Raw genomic sequence first — 18,885 nt, forward strand, 5'->3', positions numbered from 1 at the left:
CATTCACCTTAAAAGTTCCCTAAGAATCTACTTTAAAAAAAAACATCTGTCTACAGTCCCTGCAGTCAGCTCACAACTTAAGTCTCTGCTTTGATCATGAGTGTTTTTCCCCAGTAAAGCTGCTCTGTCAAGTAACTCAGACTTTTGGCAGTTTGACTGTATTATGTGCACTCAACTACACTGAATTTATAGTAAACAAATCTGACCAACTTCAACACAACGTTCTTACTAAAACATTGAACTCTCAGTTAAAAATAACTGGCTTCCAGTCTCTTCGCTGTCATTGTGAACATCCATTTACATTTGTATTCAGCTAAAAGTATCTGAAAGCAAATCATTCTACAAAACAAAACAGTAATATTCATCCATTCATTGTAATATTGGTAAATATTAAATGAACAAAACATACAATATGATATTTATTTAAAGGATGGGTAAAAACTAAATGAGTGGCACCACTGTGTATTGTCTCTTGACTCTTAAATATTTAAATATTAAAATGATTTACAGTAGTCATTCAGAATCAACATGCACAAATTCCATTAAATAATAGGATGTTCATCAAATGTGACCATGGATCACAAAACCAATCATATGGGTCGACTTTAAAAAAAAAAACTGAGATTTATACATCATCTCAAAACTGAATAAATAAGCTGTCTGTTGATGTATGGTTTGTTAGGATAGGACAATATTTGGTAGAGATACAAAATCTGGAATCTGATGGTGCAAAAAAGCCACCGTTAAAGCTGTCCTTAGCAATGCATATTACTAATAACAATAAATGTTTTATATATTTATGGTAGGACATTAAAATATCTTCATGGAACATGATCTTTACTCAATATCCTAATGATTTTTGGCATAAAAGAAAATCTAATAATTTTGACCCATGCAATGTATTGTTGGCTATTGCTACAAATATACCCGTGCAACTTATGACTGGTTTTGTGGTCCTGGGTCACAAATAGGTTTTAGTGGAAAAAAAAAGTAATAAAAAAAAAAGTTGACATGTTAATGTAAGCATATTTACCAATATTATGATTTACTTTTGCTATCAATGGAATTTATGAGCAGTGTTGGGGAAAGTTACTTTGAAAAGTAATGCATTACAATATTGCGTTACTCCCTTAAAAAGTAACTAAATTTTGTGTTACTTTTTCTCACCTGGGCTGGGCTTGTTTTTGTTTATAACAAAAAAAGTTATATTTTTGTGCAACGGTAAAGACCTCTTCATACCAAAATTGAAATAATAAATAATGCAGTAAAAATGCAAATTCACGCATGAACAGTAGAGGGCGCAGCTCTGCTGTGCTGCCATTCTGGATAATGATAGAATAGGATGCAGGAGAAAAAAGTTTTACCAATAAAAACAAAACATCTAGTAATTTTCATCATCAAAGGTCAGCAGCAAGACATTGGTAAATTAAATATAAAAGGTAGATTATGCATAAAAAGTAGTTGTTTTATTTAACATTTAATTATTGGAGGTTTGCATAGTACTCTGATTTTGCATTTGACTGATTTTATTCATTTTGAGGAATACAGAATCTTTATTGTGCAAGTGAGATAAATAAATGCTCACATTTAGTCTAGAACTACAATAACCATCATGTTTACACACAACCCCTCTGCACTTATTTTTCTCAACATGGGGGCAGGAGAGCTGTCAGTCAAATTAATGTGATAAAGTAACTTGCGTTACTTTTTTGAAAAAGTAACTCAGATATTTTGTTGTAAATTTGAAAAGTAATGCGTTACTTTACTATTTACTTGGAAAAATATTACGTTATTACGTAACTCAAGTTACTTGTAATAAGTTACCCCCAACACTGTTTATGAGATTAATCAATTATTCTTTTTCTATTGGCAGTTGTTTAAGAATTAAGAAATAAACAATAAATCTTGTTTTTATTTGAAAGGTTTATACGTCTAACAAAAGGCATGATGTCAACTTACAAATTAGATACAAAGTAAATATTCTCCAGATAATATTTCAATTTATTTTGGCCTTAGTGACAATATTAAAGCAAATTATTAAATTCTTGAAAATAACATATATACATATATGATACTTAATATTTTATTACAAATTAAATATAGCAGCTATTATAGGTACCTTTATATGTTAGAAAAGGGGTCCCTAACAATGGAATCATCCTATTTTGGTGTCGTTGGCATCAACAATTTTGAAAACTCTTGATCTATAGAATATACATTTTTTTTACAGTAGATTTCAAAAACTATTGTTTAACAGTGCTCAAGAAGAGCAGTTCACAACTTTTGAAAATTGTAAACTTTTTGAACTCCTTTACCATTTGATAAAGACAAGTCCTGCTAGTACACCATAGCCCAATGCAAGAAACAGAACTTTCAGTAGCCTGTCGTGTTTATCCGCCAGCTCTTGTGAGAGTATCTCAAAGAACGTAATGAAGAGGAATGTGCCGGCTGCTAGGCCCTGGAGCACTACAGATATAATACTTTCTGCTAAGTGCTGGACCGTCTCAATACCCATGCCAATCCCGATGCCCAGAGGAATCATTAGGCTTACTGTTATGGCCAGTTTACAGGCATCTCGTAAGGGGACTCCTGCCTTGGCAACATTAACCCCCAGTGCCACAGATGCTAGCGTCTCGTGGATGGCCACTCCAATGAAGAGGCTTCCAAGCTTAGCCCCATCTTCCTGAAGACCTAAAGCAAGACCCTCAAAGATAGAGTGAGCAGACAGTGCTAGCACCAGGCTAGCTAATCTCAATGGCCCAGCACGCTTCAGCTCAGAAGGGTTGAAGTGTCCGTGGTGATGGGAAGGGTGCAGCTGGGCTCTGGCCGCACCCCGAGCGGGAGCAATGAATGGAACATCATACTCTGAGTCGCTCCCCACTTCCGAGCCACCAGCATTAAATGTCTCCAGGTCGATAAACGAGGGCTTCTCCTTGTGGAAGGTAAGCACAGTCTGTTCCACAAATACTGTAAGGAGAAATCCAAGCATCATTATGGTCTCTGCCAGTGGGTACTGATTGGTGTACTTCAGCTCTTCCAAAATGTCCTTAACCTAAAAGAAAAAAGCCAAGGCAACATGAACAAACAGTTACTTGATTCCTTAAAGGTGCACTATGTAACTTTTCCGTCCACTAGAGGTCGCCTATTCAAAACAAAGGCGTAGTTTGATGACACCAAGTTTGAGTGCAGAATCTTGGGGCATGTGGTCTTCACCTCACAGCCGGTGGAAAAGACTCGGGATAGGAATCGGGCAGAAATCATGTTCATGGATGAGATTATTAACGTTACTGTAGTATGAAGCAGAGCAGGACCGAGTGTTGTGGGAGCTGAGTAAGGCCGCAGGAGCGATTTTGTTAATAAGAAGAGCGCAACACACGCCTCACGAGCATGGCATAATCGCCGGCTGGACTTTTATTATGCCACAGTCACCGGCGCCATTTACGCTTTCCCAGTCATGAGTATGAGGTAACGCAGCTCTGTTTATCATATTAGATACATCTGAGTGTGTTGAAAATTGTTATGTTACTCTGTGCGTTTGCTCTGACTGCTAACACTTGTTGCACACTGCAGTAAGAGTAAAGTGTTTCTGCAAAATAAAACCGGAAACTGAGGATAATACAGATATGACGCAATTGACAGGCGACTGTCCCAGTTCCTTGGTTAAATGCTATTTTCTCACAATTTACAAATAGTTGGAAACATTTGGGATATTCTAAGTACTCAACTGAACAAAATATGATAGTGCACCTTTAAATCCCAGTGAACTTCCTGATAATTCTGATTTTATAACGAACTTTGGTTACACAACAGAAAAATACAATACTTAAGGGTCTTGAAGAGTTAGTTTTCCCAAATAAAATTCACTCACCCTCATGTTGTTTCAAACACATATGATTTAATTTCTTCTGTTGAACATGAAAGGAAAATTGCTAAAGAATGTATCTGCTAATTTCCCCCCATTAAATGGGACTGAATCTTACAATCTTTAAAAAATATGCAAAGGTACCATAGAAGTGTTGTTTCTCACACGTTATATAAACCGGTTTTACGGCACTTCTGCATCCTTTTTGAAACTTCAAATTCAAACATTAATTGTAATTACATGGAAATGAGCGACCAGTACATTCTTTAAAATGTCTCCTTTAGTATTCCACTGGGGAAAAAAAAACGTCTTTGGAACAACCTGAGGGTGATCAATTGTATTGTTTGAGTTAACTGTTTAACTTAAATCATGATCGATTACATACCTTTTCTCTAACTGCTGGTAAAAGGGCATTGAAACAGGTGGCCAGAAATACACCTCCTCCAAAAGAATTGCTTAAAGCAACTACTCTTCTGTACCTTGTGATTTTATCATACTCCATCTGCATCACCCTCACAGGAATAAGGGTGCCCCCCAACATGAGGACAAACACCCCCAGCAGGCAGAGGATTTTAACTACAGCTATCTCCATGCTGAGGAGAAGGGCTGCGATCCCACTTCAGCAAACTTTGTGCACCTGAAATAAACAACGAATAACCCAAATCCACACTTCTTTCTAGGCAGCCTGGGGTCAGGTTATGGTCAACATCCCTAAAAGAAATTTTACAAACGTCAGTCCAGTTTCACAAACATCGTAATTAATATATGAGAAATAAAATAATTTAAGCAACTTCAAACCAGTATTTGTGCGACAACAGTTAACAGGAATAATTTACTCTGATAATGTATTAATTCACACCCGACGACCAATTTTCTGTTCATGTGACCGACGAGGTCAGCGTACAGCCGTACACATTAGCATGCTAACTCTGATGAGCTGCTAGCTATCGAAGTAGAAAAACAAGCCCTTGGTGCATGTATTGCGAAAACATGTAACTTAAACGACCAAATACATTATATTAAGATGTGCAAGTAAGTTGTTTTACGAATTTCTATTAATAACCTGGCGTCGTTTACAGCAGTTTCTTAGATCAAATGGTTAGTCCAAGTTAAACACTTCAAGCACATTAATCCAGTAATATAGAATAAATAAATGTAAAGGCGCCTTCACCGAACAGCAAGCAGATAATACTTAATATACGTATGCATGAAATAAAACGTTTTACCCGTATTTTCTCAGATACTTCCTGCGGCTGAAGCGACTGTTCCGACTCAGAGGCTGCGTCTCAAAACCGATTTTGAACTGCCTAGCTAGTACGCGTTGCAAGGCAACATAAGCGCGTTTAAAACGTCACCCATTTAAAAATAAAAATAAAGTGCAAATATTTTGCTTCCGCTAAGGGTGCAAAGAATGCTTGAATTAATATTCCAAACGTTTCCACAAAAGGCTGTCTATATAAGCAGCTAGGTTTTGAGAAAGTGATCTTACAAATGGCAAGTTCTTAAATACACCACCACACATAGCAGTTCTCCAAAATGGACAAAACATTTTTTTTTCTTTAATTCAAAAGAGACCAGGACACGTAATGTATGTTAAGTAACAATGGTAATTTTGACAAATCTCATTGGTTGCAAAAATGAAAAGCAGTTATGAAATCCAAAGTTTCAGCAGCAAAAACACAAGTCTTGTTTGAAATCTGACATTTAATTGTCCATGTTGAGATTGTCTAAACTGAAAGGAGTTGGCAAGGATCATGTGCAGAGACTTGTCATAGGACAGATGAATCACTGAGGTGTTAACACAACAAAACTGCATAATGTCCAAGTAGCAGCAATTCATTACAATCACAAAATTATTACTTGGGAATATAGTGTTAACCCAGTGTGATATTTAATTTGATCAGACATTTCTTTAGAGTTCAGTGCCCAAATACGATGTGCAGATTGTGCACTGATGACTGCTTCCAACAGGTAGGGCAATGGGGGGGGGATCAGTGGGAACACATGCAGTTTTTATAGATGAATAAACGTGGTCTTGTCCCTGGAGCTGTAGGTACAAGGTATATCTTAAAAAATAAAAAAGTAGCCCATCTTCCACAGGTCCACCAGGTCAAGAGTTAAATTCTGTGCAAAATAAGAGATGTGATGTTAAGTTCTGAACAGATATACTGTATATAATAAGCTGTTGTTTGAATATTTGTAAAGCTAAACCACAAAAACATTGTTGTGTGTGTGTGTGTGTGTGTGTGTATATATATATATATATATATATATACACACACACACAGTGAGGAAAATAAGTATTTGAACACACACACATACATATATACATACATATACATACACACACATATACATTTATATATATATATATATATATACATACATATATATATATATATATATATATATACATACATACATACATACATATACAGTGAGGAAAATAAGTATTTGAACACACACACACATACATACATATACATATATATATACATATACATACATATATATATATATATATATATACACACACACACATATACACAGTGAGTAAAATAAGTATTTGAACACACACACATACATACATACATACATATACAGTGAGGAAAATAAGTATTTGAACACACACACACATACATACATATACATATATATACATACATATATACATATACATACATATATATATATATATATACACACACACACATATACACAGTGAGTAAAATAAGTATTTGAACACCCTGCTATTTTGCAAGTTCTCCCACTCAGAAATCATGGAGGGGTCTGAAATTGTCATCGTAGGTGCATGTCCACTGTGAGACAATCTAAAAAAAAAAAATCCAGAAATCACAATGTATGATTTTTTCAACTATTTATTTGTATGATACAGCTGCAAATAAGTATTTGAACACCGGAGAAAATCAATGTTAATATTTGATACAGTAGCCTTTGTTTGCAATTACAGAGGTCAAACGTTTCCTGTAGTTTTTCACCAGGTTTGCACACACTGCAGGAGGGATTTTGGCCCACTCCTCCACACAGATCTTCTCTAGATCAGTCAGGTTTCTGGCCTGTCGCTGAGAAACACAGAGTTTGAGCTCCCTCCAAAGATTCTCTATTGGGTTTAGGCCTGGAAACTGTCTAGGCCACGCCAGAACCTTGATATGCTTCTTACAGAGCCACTCCTTGGTTATCCTGGCTGTGTGCTTCGGGTCATTGTTATGTTGGAAGACCCAGCCTCGACCCATTTTCAATGCTCTAACTGAGGGAAGGAGGTTGTTCCCCAAAATCTCGCAATACATGAGGTCATCCTCTCCTTAATACAGTGCAGTCGCCCTGTCCCATGTGCAGAAAAACACCCCCAAAGCATGATGCTACCACCCCCATGCTTCGCAGTAGGGATTGTGTTATTGGGATGGTACTCATCATTCTTCTTCCTCCAAACACGTTTAGTGGAATTATGAACAAAACGTTCTATTTTGGTCTCATCTGACCACATGACTTTCTCCCATGACTCCTCTGGATCATCCAAATGGTCATTGGCAAACTTAAAACGGGCCTGGATATGTGCTGGTTTCAGCAGGGGAACGTTCAGTGCCATGCATGATTTCAAACCATGACGTCTTAGTGCATTACCAACAGTAACCTTGGAAACGGTGGTCCCAGCTCTTTTCAGGTCATTGACCAGCTCCTCTCGTGTAGTTCTGGGCTGATTTCTCACCACGAGGTGAGATCATGCATGGAGGCCCAGTCCGAGGGAGATTGACAGTCATGTTTAGCTTCTTCCATTTTCTAATGATTGCTCCAACAGTGGACCTTTTTTCACCAAGCTGCTTGGCAATTTCCCTGTAGCCCTTTCCAGCCTTGTGGAGGTGTACAACTTTGTCTCTAGTGTCTTTGGACAGCTCTTTGGTCTTGGCCATGTTAGTAGTTGGATTCTTACTGATTGTATGGGGTGGACAGGTGTCTATGCAGCTAACGACCTCAAACAGGTGCATCTAATTAAGGATAATAAATGGAGTGGAGGTGGACATTTTAAAGACAGACTAACAGGTCTTTGAGGGTCAGAATTCTAGCTGATAGACAGGTGTTTAAATACTTATTTGCAGCTGTATCATGCAAATAAATAGTTTTAAAAAAATCCTACATTGTGATTTCTGGATTTTTTTTTTTGGATTATGTCTCTCACAGTGGACATGCACCTACGATGACAATTTCAGACCCCTCCATGATTTCTAAGTGGGAGAACTTGCAAAATAGCAGGGTGTTCAAATACTTATTTTCCTCACTGTGTAATATGTAATATATATATATATATAAAAACATCTTATTAAAGTCTAGAACATATTAAAGAGATGGTTCACCCTGAAATGAAAACAAAGCCATCTTTTACTCACCCTTCTGTTATTCTAATGCCCTATGTACCTTCTATCTTTTTTGGCCCTCAAATTTTTAAAATAGTCCTGCACGCGCTCCTTCCTAAAATGGCACTGAATAGCAACCAGGCTAAAACATTACAAAAAATATACAAAAGTATCAAGCAATGATACAGTGAGATGTGTGCCATATATGGAAAGTGTTCAGGAGGCATACTATAAGGTTTTACGAGAAAGAAACAGTATTATTTAGCCAAAACACTGAGCTCGGCCGTAACTCTGCGTACGTTCCTGTGAGTGCGTGCGAGCCGGTGCTCATGCTTACTACAACTCGCACTGTTGTCATGGTATCCAGGATAAGCACACACACCATTTTGAGAAATCAGGCTCAATAGAAACAAACGCGACTCTCGTCTTTTCTATAAGGTATATGATAAGAAATAATACAATAATACTAATAATAAATACTCCTGAAGTGAATATTGTGTACCGGTTGTGATGTCAACATTGGGTGAGGGGTTGCTGAGTCAGTGCTGACGGCTCTCTCGCTCTCACAGCGTGCGCAGAGTAACGGCCGAGCTCAGTATTTTGACTGAATAAAGTCACGGTTTCTTTCTCGCAAAACCTCATAGCATGCCTCCTGAACACTTTCCATATATGGTGCACGTCTCACTGTATCATTGCGTGACACTTTTGTATATTTTTTGTAATGTTTTAGCCAGGTCGCTTTTCACTGCCATTATAGGAAGGAGCGTGTGCAGGACTATTTTTTACATTTCTGCTTTTGAGGTCCGAAAAAGAAAGGGGGAACTATCCCTTTAAAGCTAGGTTCAAAACTTTTAAATGTCAATTTATTCACACTAATAATTGTACTGAGTGATGTGTGGTACCATGGAGAGTGTCAGGGTTCATCATTGCCAGCACTACTGGGAGGTCGACTGCGCATTTGACTCCTCAGCTGCTCGATAAGCTCAGGGTTCTGCTGCTGCATTTGCTGTGCAAATTGCTGACCCCTGTCAAGCAACAGGAAAACACTAGGTCAGCCCCACTGAATACAACCATGATATTTCAGTTAGAAAGTAGAATGGTAATCTATGAAATAGAGCTGTACAATTCTGGATAATTTTTATTTTTTTAATAGAGATCACTATTCTCTTATTGTAACAGAGAAACAATGATACTATGTGATTGAAAATACTTTTGTGAAGCCGTTTCATACCTTTACATGACAACTACTCTCTTTGGGTCTACAGCAGCCTCAAAGCAGATTTGAATGTTCCCTGTGATCATACTTGTCAAAGGTTTAATGGACATAGCCGAATCACTGTTATTTAGGAATACGATTGTGTTTGAATCGAGACGGTGATCTTTTAACGATTATCGTGCAGCTCTACTAGGGGTAGGGATGCACCGATCAGATACTCAGTATCGGTAGAACCATTATTTGCCGGATCGGGTATCTGTTTGACAGGACCGATCCAAATCTTCTACTGTGTGTATACTAGTGTTGTAGTACTCGAGACAAGTCTTGGGCTGCGTCCCAATTCGCCTACTTATACTACGTCCTAAAAGTATGTACTCTTTTTATGAAGAAAAAGTACATACTTTTGAGTGTGTAGCAGAAGAGTATGCAAGCTTTGGGACATACTACTTCGTCATCTTTAACGGACTCTGTTACGTGCGTCCCGTCACCGTTTAAAATGTCAATCATCGTCACAGTTCAAATCCCCCACTTTAAATTTAATTTCCTACCGTATCGGAGAGAAATGTAGTCGCTCGTTGATCTGCCTTTCGTGGGTCTTTAGACTCCTCTCATGTGTTTGCAAAGTTAATGGCCAAACGTATCATTACAAAAGTTCTCAATGCTGCTGCAGGTGAAATATAATGTGGATAATATTGAATAAATATCTTTTCGTCCGGTTAAATACTGATAATTGCTCACTCAAACCACTTTATCTAATCCTCTCCACTTAACCGTCAGACTCGCGTAACCGTCATGTTTGTAGTTTTTTTAAACACTTTTTATCCGCGTTTGTAGTTCTAATCGAATCCTCGTCCATCTCGCAATGGGTTGTGGGCAATATCAGCCGTTAGAGTGCGCATCGATCTGCACTTCGGATTCTGACCGGAAATAGTAAACCATCCGGGAATCTTTGGAATACTTTTTTCAACATACTAAGATTTGGGACATACTAATTCTTTTTTCGAATACTATTTAGCACGGATAGTATGCGAATTGGGACGCAGCATTGGTCTCGAGACAGGTCTTAAGACCATTTTATGAAGGTCTTGTTCTGGTCTCGGTCTCGACTGCATTTCTCCTGGGTCTTGTCTTGATCTCAGACTTGGAGGACTCGGGATTTTATCTCAAGACCACAACTGCAAGGATATCACTAAATTGCTGGTGCATTGTCTGATTTAACGTCATTAATGTGATTTGATGTAAAACTTACTGCTTAAAATGCAATCAATAACTTATTTGTAATGTGATTTTCTTTTTTTACTGTGCTGCCGGGTTCAAAATCCATGCAGCATAGTTTAAAAAAATGCTCAAAATGAATATAAATGCCCAAAAAATTCTGAGATTTCATTTTTATATTACATAATTAAGTAATGTCACAAGAGCAAGAGAACTGTTTTCATGAATATAACCGTGATGCGGTTGTTAAGTCTGACGTCACGCAGCAGCGCTTCCGGGTCTCATACCACAAGAAAAACAACAAACGGCTAATATACACACACAATGTGGTGTAATACTACAAAAAAAAATTATAATCATAACCTTTATCTCCATACCAAAATTCCAGATGGCCAGAAAGTGATTAATCTTTTATAAATTGTTAAAATATTAATGTCTGTGACGCTGTGAGCCCAGAGACTGTTGTGTAGACTTTAAATTAGGGATGCTCCGATCGATCGGCAACCGATCTCGATCGGTCGATAATCGCTTTGGGATGATTGATCGGCGGTCTCCAAAAAGGCCGATCTCATGAACCGATCGCATGCTGACGACACATAAAACCCGTGCCTGCCGTGAGAGCTAGGGCATGATATGCAGCAACACAGTCTTATTCTCTTTCCAGCGCTGGTAAAATAATTATAATGCTGAAGGTGAGGTACAATTCATATTTCTATATTAAATAACTTACGCAGTCATTTGAAAACGTTCTGTGGGACGTATGTTCACAAACAGCGCGCGTGAATCACCGCGTGTCCGCTCTCTCTCTCCCTTTCAAAATGCTCAAATGGCTTCACATCAGCGCATCGCATGTGCACTAAAATCGAGCTGCTCAGTTGACACAGGATTTGCCACTTTGCACAATCGAGGCAGTGTCGCATCGTCACTAAAGTTTATCATTTGCATTTATTTTTAAGTCTTGCCAGTGTTCACACACACACACACACACACACACACAAATGCATGTACTACATTACCGTCTTGAGGAGTATGCACAAACTCTGTCGTGATTCGCGAGTGAACATTTTGTGCAACTGCATGTAACTGTATCCGTGTTCGCTCTTAAAGTGACAGCTGTCAAATAAACTGCTGCTGTCTGAGTTTCTCTTTCTTGTGTTGTTTGATGAACCTTTATGACACTCACTGCTCTTGAATGACTACCTTTTGCAACCTTAAGTGTAAGGATTAATCTAATTTAATTTATTCAGGGAAGACCAATATTAATTTACATTTGATTTCTTATTAAATGTCTTTAGTATTTCTTACCTCAATACTAATGTTAGACATACCTGAAAAATTGTTTTTAAAAACAAAAATGCACTACATGATCAAATATTTAGGTGAGATAATTATATACATTTATTTGGGAAAGATGGCCTACAGTAGCCTTAAGTTATCTCATTTTCTAAAATAAACACTTGGTGGTTCTTCAAGATCTTGACTCAGTTCATTTAGAGTTAGTTTCATTTCTACAAATGGTGCAAACTCTGCAAGATTATAGATAAAAGATTGCCATTCCCCTGCCATTCTGTGATCGGCAATCGGCAGATCATGATCTTGGTGATCGGTAATCGGTGATCGGCCCCAAAAATGCTGATCGGAGCATCTCTACTTTAAATATTTAAAATGTTTAACTTTTTTAAATGTTTGATGTTTAATATGAATAAATAGCACTCATAAACGGCCGTCGATGGCATTCTCAAGTGAAACGAGTTGAGGCTTGGACCCAGAAACGGCATTCCTTACATCACGACTTAAAGGGTAACTAAACCCTAAACCAACTTTTTTTAGTTAATGATCTGTAATACTGGGGCTTTATTAATGCTGTTCATTGATTCGAGTAAATGTTTTGACATTTGAGCAAAAGTGTTTTAATTCTATAAAATATGGTGTAAAACCGCCAAAGTGCTGCCCTCTTAAGGTTGAACGGTGGCTACTGCAGTTGAATTTTCCTATTGGACGTTGTGGTACATCGTGACGTAGGATGGCACTTCCAACAGCTCACTATCCGCACCCCTGGCACAAGCTCCCCACGCCCTCAGAAATGTTTTCCCCAATCACATGATGAGAACGGCTTCACTCCAGTATGAACTGTCATGTTACATGAAGTAGAAACATTATGAATGAAACTGACTTGACACTTGCTTTAACATTGTAATGAAGAAAATACGGTTAAATAATGCAGTTGTCAGTACACGTCAGGCTTTTCTTGCGATATTATTGCCGCCCCTCAAGTGTACAGATAGTTTTCATACATGAGACGCGCTTTCAAACCCTGACACGCAAGTGGTTGCCACGGTAACAGACTAACAATACCGTAACGTGCTGGCGTATATAGTCTAACTTATTTGAGAAAATCCGTCTATAATAGGCTTTTAGGTCTGAACTTATTGGTCCTGCGCTGCTTATTGATTCAGTTAATTTGAATAAAAATACATTGTATGTATATCAGATATCTGATCTATTTTTAGTGCCATTCAGTGTAAGGATTTGACTGTTCATAGATTAGGTCAGTTCTCTAGCGCTACTGCTTCGCTAGCATCGTTGGCATCGGGAGTTAACGCAGTTTGAGCCAGCGGCTCGCATTGATAAGGCTCTGGGTCTGTGTCTACAGACAATTCACCCTCGTCCACTTCATGTGAAGGTAGGAGAATGATTGCTCTGTTGCAAAGCTGGCGTCACTCCAGTGATATAAATTTTTCTTCATACCGCCCAGCACTATCCACACGTCACCACTGCAAATTGAGTTTCTAAAAAGGAGTTTTCAAAAAAGTGTGGTTTCAGTGACCGGATACTGCGTTTGCGTGTGGAAGAACGGCCAAACCGCATACAAAAAGATGTGGTTTCAAAAATACCCGTGTTCATGTGGACAGGGCCAAAATTGTGTTACTTTCTACTAGGGCTGCAGCTATCGATTCTGTTTGTAATCGATTAATCTAGCACTTAAAATGTAGGGTAGGTAGGATTTGGTTAAAAAACTTTTTCCAAATTTGTTTAAACTTTCTTTATATATCAATACATAATTAAAATGTAAGTACTCAGAAAAAGAAAGTATAAAAATTGAGTGTCTGTAGACCTCTCACGACTGTTTTAAAGACAGCTAATTAATTCCATTCACTCCACCTTATCCCTTCTGGGCTCTTTCCAAAGCCACGCCCCCAAAACACATGAACAAAACACGCCGACCGCGATCAGCTCAGCTGAAAGACGCATTATTTACCTGAGGCGAGCGGAGAAGTGCATGTAGTGACATGTCAGAATCACATGTAATAAAAAATCTAACTTTATCATTATGAATATAAACAAATAAGATGTCTTTTAGTACTCACTATCAAGCTAGAATAACGATACTGGTAAAGTTTAAAATACACACACAACACAGTGTCTACGACACACACAGATACAAGATAAAAACATCAACATAAACATTGGTAGAGTATATAAAAACAAACCAAGGGCCGAAATAAACGTGCAGGTAAAGTTACCGGTGAACATGGTAAAAGAGTTTAGACAGAGGGTAGTAGCTAGGGGTGGGACAAAAAAATCGATATGCCGATTTATCGCGATATTTCCGGCCGCGAGACGTTATCGATAATCTGGCTCCAAGTATCGATATTTTTAAAAACTGAATATTTAAATTAATGTCTACATTGTGGCTGGTTACCGCTTTGGCTTACCGGAGTGGCAGTACCCCCAGACTTCCTGTGGTGGTGGCGTGGCGCTTCCCAGATTGCAGATGATCAGATGAACGGAACAGTGAAGAAGAAATACGAGCGCAATGGCTGGCCGACAAAAAAAATAAATCACAAATGCACCCGCATCAAAAGTTTGGGTCCATTTTGGATTTTGTAGTGACGATACAAAAAAAGCTCACTAAAGACTATGTAATCGGCAAGAACTGTCTCGGAAAAATAAAGTACAATGGCAACACAACCAACATGCATTCCCACCTCGTGCGCCATCAGTGAATCAGCCTACGCTGGATGACATTTGTATGGCAAAGCTACCTTTTTTGATAGAACTGCTCGTGCTTGGTTTGTTACCACAGTTATCTGTGTACTATGGTGTGCTTCCTCAGCGATGAAGTTTAACATTCGCGGCTATCTTTTCTTCAACTCCTCGGGATCCATCTCGACGACTGCAGTGCAGGCAGATCGCTCGCGCGGTTGTCATTCTCCTGGGAGAGCGCGCGTCGCGCGGCCACAAATAAACTGATATGGATTTGAAATTATTTTATCAACTTGAAATACAGGCATATTTTTGTAGATCTGTTCATAAAAATATGCATATATGTTTTAGGAACACATCTACAATATACATGCGCATATGCATATATATGCATATATATATATATATATATATATATATATATATATATATATATATGTATATGTTTGCACGTGACTGTTTAAAACCCGTGTTTAGACCCGTGTTTCTCCCTTGTCCTACCCGACCTGCACCCGTATCTGACACAGTAGGATGTTTTTCACCCGTGCAGGACTCTGACAGTGTACATGTTTAAAAGACAAGTTTATTATTGTACCACTTGGTACTCAAATGTGACCATATTTTATTATATAAGGTTTTATACTGGGTGTGTTTTTGTAAATTTTTAGTAATGTGTGCATTTTGCAATTTCTAAATATGAAATGTTGCTGCTATAAATAAGTTAGTGATGTGACCTTTCTTTATTATAAATCATTTAGTCACAGAAACTGTTCTTTCATGGCTGTTTGATAGCTTTATATGCACTTACTGTACTTTAAAGAGCACCTATCATGGCATTTAAAATGTTCCAAATATTGTTTTAGAAGTCCCCAACAACAGTTTTGCATGCATGCAATGACAAAAAAGACTTTAGTTTTCTTATAATATGCATTTATTTTTACCTGTTTTGACAGCGATTCTCAAATGATTCCTTTAGTGATTCACTTTTCAAAACCCCGCCTTTACGTGACGCTAATCTGCGGTGATTGGTCCGATGACCCAGTCAGTTGTGATTGGTTTAGTCTGTGCAGATATTTTCGGAAACGGAACGCCCATCAAAGTCTTATAGTGACAGTAATTTGTTAATATGTGTCAGGAGTTATGAATATGAAAACCGCGTCGATACTGTTTGATTGTAATATGAGCCTCAGCTGATCTCATTCATAAAAAAACTCCTCTATTCTCCTCACGAAGACTCGCGACAAATCAACATCCCTCAGGGCTTTTAGTTCAAAAGTGTGCAGATGAGGAGACATATTGATAGATTCTCATATGTCTGTGTCAAATTTCTAAACAGAGGAGTATTTTTTATTCAATACTTCCTCAAAATGGGCAGTTATAGCCTAATCATGAGCGACTGAGTCTCTTATGTGTTGTTTTCAATTCATACTGGCAGCCGGAGGGCGCTCTGTGCACATGTAGTCCATGTATGGTACAGACAGACGAAGAAGAACCATGTGCCATAATAGAAGTCCATAATAAAAGCTTCCTGAGATCGCGAAACATACATTTGACGACTAATAAACACACAATCGCAACGATGTATGGTTTGTCTTCAAGCCACTTAGTCTTCAAATGCTCATCCTTGGGCAGATGAAAGAAGTTTGCTTTTGAGTGCCACTTCAGAACACAGCGTCTCGTCGCCATGATGTTTTCTAGTTTTCACTGGCGTCTTGGAGCGCAATAAGTGGGCGTATCGTATTCAAATAACTTGACAAGTTGACGTCATCTAGTCAGAGAAAAAGCTTCGGTCTTCTAACGATTCTTAAAAATGACTCCGAGTCGACTCTTACTTTTGAAAGAAAATAACTATATATACGGTGCACTGTCATATTTCAAGCTATCACAGGATGTTTTTGTTCACTTAGATCTATGTTACACACTACATGAAAGGTAAATTTCAAAATTCCATGATAGGTGCTCTTTAATGCTATTTCAAAAAAGATGAAGTTTTAATAAATTAAATACATGATCATATGACTTTTTTGATGCTTTTTTTTTCCATTTACAAAATGATATCGTGATATATCGTGGGTGATTTTCTTGCAATATATTGTCTGTCACAGAATCGCTGGTATCGTGATATATCGTTATCGTGGGCAAAATATTGTGATATTATCGTATCGTGTGTTGACCTGTGATTCCCACCCCTAGTAGTAGCTAAAGCTAACTTAGTTCTAAAAAAAGTTCCTGGATGCGGTGTACTAGCTTTTACACATGCATTTTGTTATCTAAAGTTACATTTTGCGAAATTCGACACGACAGCGATCAACTTGAGCTAAGCATATTGAGTATTTATCATCTCTACTAAAGGCCAATTTATACTTCTGCGTCGAGTGCACGCAGAGGGTACGGCGTACCCTACGCATAGACGCGTTGGATACGCCGTACCCTACGCCGTAGCCTGACGCGCACCTCTCCAAAAATGTAACAACGCGTCAATTCTACGCGGACCGCAAGCGCTGTGATTGGTCTGCCAGAACCCTTCCCTCAGGTTAATAAATAAATAAAAAATCTGCGATAGGAGTGTGTGTGCGCGTGTGTGTCAAGAAATGGGATGATAGTTCCTTACGACTGCTATAACACAATATTTTGCAGTCCAGCGATTCTTTATGGTAGTAAATAAATACATAGATCCGCTGAGTATAGTTTATTTATTTTCTCATTAAAACCAAAGATGTTAATCAGTAATTGTATACCATGAACAGGGACACATTAGGGTATATTTCGTGAATGAAGTCTCCGCAACAGCAATCGATTGCTCGAGCCACCGCTGCTGAAAACAGCGGCCACGAGCTCTGCATGATTTCACAAACACATTCCAGCGCCAGATCGCCTTATTTATCTTTACTAATCAACTAGAGATGCTTAATTTGTATTAGATACAACAACTCGAGCTGCAAGAAAAATATGTGTCTTTTTGGTAGGGCTGCCTGCTAAAATTCGCAAATCTCGGGGCAAAATATCACATAATTGGGGTCGCTTCAACCCGCGGACATGAAAAACCGCCCGCGGCAAGAGTGTTTGAAGTAGCCCGACTTGGCAACACTGGGACGCGCGCATGTGGGCAGATCCTGGAGCAAAAGTGGCGGTAGCCATGATAGCGAGAGAGAGTGACAATCACTTGTTTCGGCCCGAAAGAAAATAATGAGCGGTGTTTATTGCAGATTAAAAAGTCTAGAGTCACTTGATTTTTATACTCTCTTTTTCAGAGTACTTAAATTTTAATTATGTATTGACATATAAAGTTTAAACAAATTTGGACAAAAGTGTTTTAGATCATTCTTACCTACCTACCCTACCTTTAATCGATCGATTAGTCGATGAAAAAATTTTTGCGCGTTTTTAAACAACCAAAACAAATAATGCATAACGAAAATGAAGAGGAAAAGCAATTAAATTTATTAATATGCACAACAGGTTTCATGCTGTAATCTAGCCCTAACTAGGGATGGGTCGCGATTTTCGAATATTCGATTAGTTATTTAATTATAGAATATCGAATAGTATGTGCGATTATCGTCCAAAAAAAATCCCCATGTTGTCGGTGCTGATGTGGTGCTGACGCGTTCATGTAACCAGAGGCGCTGCCAATAACACACCTAAAGCTGCCAGTCCGCTCTCAGAGTGTTTTATACTGGACACGTTTGCTGCGGTCCGAGTCTGATTGTTCCCTCCGCCTCCGCAGTGTTGGTCTGGTTTCACACTCAACTTGAACCCTGGTGCGTTTGCGTTCATCTTACGTCATCACAAACGTGCACGGGCGTGATAGAAAACAGAACGCGGGTCAATATGGGCTTTTTTCAATTAATTTGGTGCTATTATGTGCAGCTGAGTAAACGACACTTGGGTTTACCGTATGTGTGTCGCTTGAATGCGGCTTTGCTGCTTGCAAACAGACTCTTTTGAGGAGACGGTGAATTGCCATTAATTTGCTGACCTGATTGCACTCTATGCGCGAATACACTGCAGGCTCGCTCTCGCGATCGTATCCAGGGTAAATCATCAACACTATCATCTCTTACGTGTATGTTATTGAACTAATGACATTGTAATCGGCTAAAACGCATGCGCTGGTTACTTTCTTCCAGAACAAGTGCGCACCCGTTTGCACATTCACGTGAATCGTGGCACAGCTCCGAGAGCAACCGAACTCCGGTTGTGTGTTCTCGGGTTCGGTACCTCAGTGCACACCA

The 18,885-nt window shown here is 38.5% G+C and overlaps 2 protein-coding genes across 4 annotated transcripts in view; both read right to left on the reverse strand.

The window, feature by feature from the left end:
- Positions 1-407: 407 nt before the first annotated feature.
- LOC307143571 (zinc transporter ZIP3-like) lies at positions 408-5,375 on the reverse strand. 2 transcript variants are annotated; one of them, XM_079845279.1, is made up of 3 exons: positions 5,089-5,375; positions 4,248-4,573; positions 408-3,052 (listed from the first exon to the last, which is right to left on the reverse strand). In XM_079845279.1, exons 2-3 carry the CDS (start codon positions 4,452-4,454, stop codon positions 2,312-2,314), a joined length of 948 nt encoding a protein of 315 aa, XP_079701405.1. In that variant the 5' UTR covers positions 4,455-4,573; positions 5,089-5,375; the 3' UTR covers positions 408-2,311. The 2 variants fall into 2 exon arrangements, with proteins under 2 accessions (XP_079701405.1, XP_079701406.1); XM_079845280.1 differs by having other exon boundaries at positions 415-3,052; positions 4,248-4,499; positions 5,089-5,171.
- Positions 5,376-5,385: 10 nt separating this feature from the next.
- Positions 5,386-18,885, reverse strand: part of sgta (small glutamine rich tetratricopeptide repeat co-chaperone alpha) — a 51,506-nt gene continuing 38,006 nt past the window's right edge. Inside the window, exons 11-12 of one of the 2 annotated variants that reach the window (XM_079845271.1) lie at positions 9,135-9,257; positions 5,386-5,986 (exon numbers count right to left, since the gene is read on the reverse strand). In XM_079845271.1, coding sequence (XP_079701397.1) covers positions 9,146-9,257 — 112 coding nt within the window. In that variant the 3' untranslated portion in view covers positions 5,386-5,986; positions 9,135-9,145. Of the gene's footprint in view, positions 5,987-6,569; positions 6,694-9,134; positions 9,258-18,885 lie in introns of those variants that run through there. The other variant, XM_079845272.1, reaches the window with a different exon arrangement.

This window comes from Gobio gobio (assembly GCF_949357685.1).
Source record: "Gobio gobio genome assembly, chromosome: 19".
Classification (NCBI taxonomy): domain Eukaryota; kingdom Metazoa; phylum Chordata; class Actinopteri; order Cypriniformes; family Gobionidae; genus Gobio; species Gobio gobio.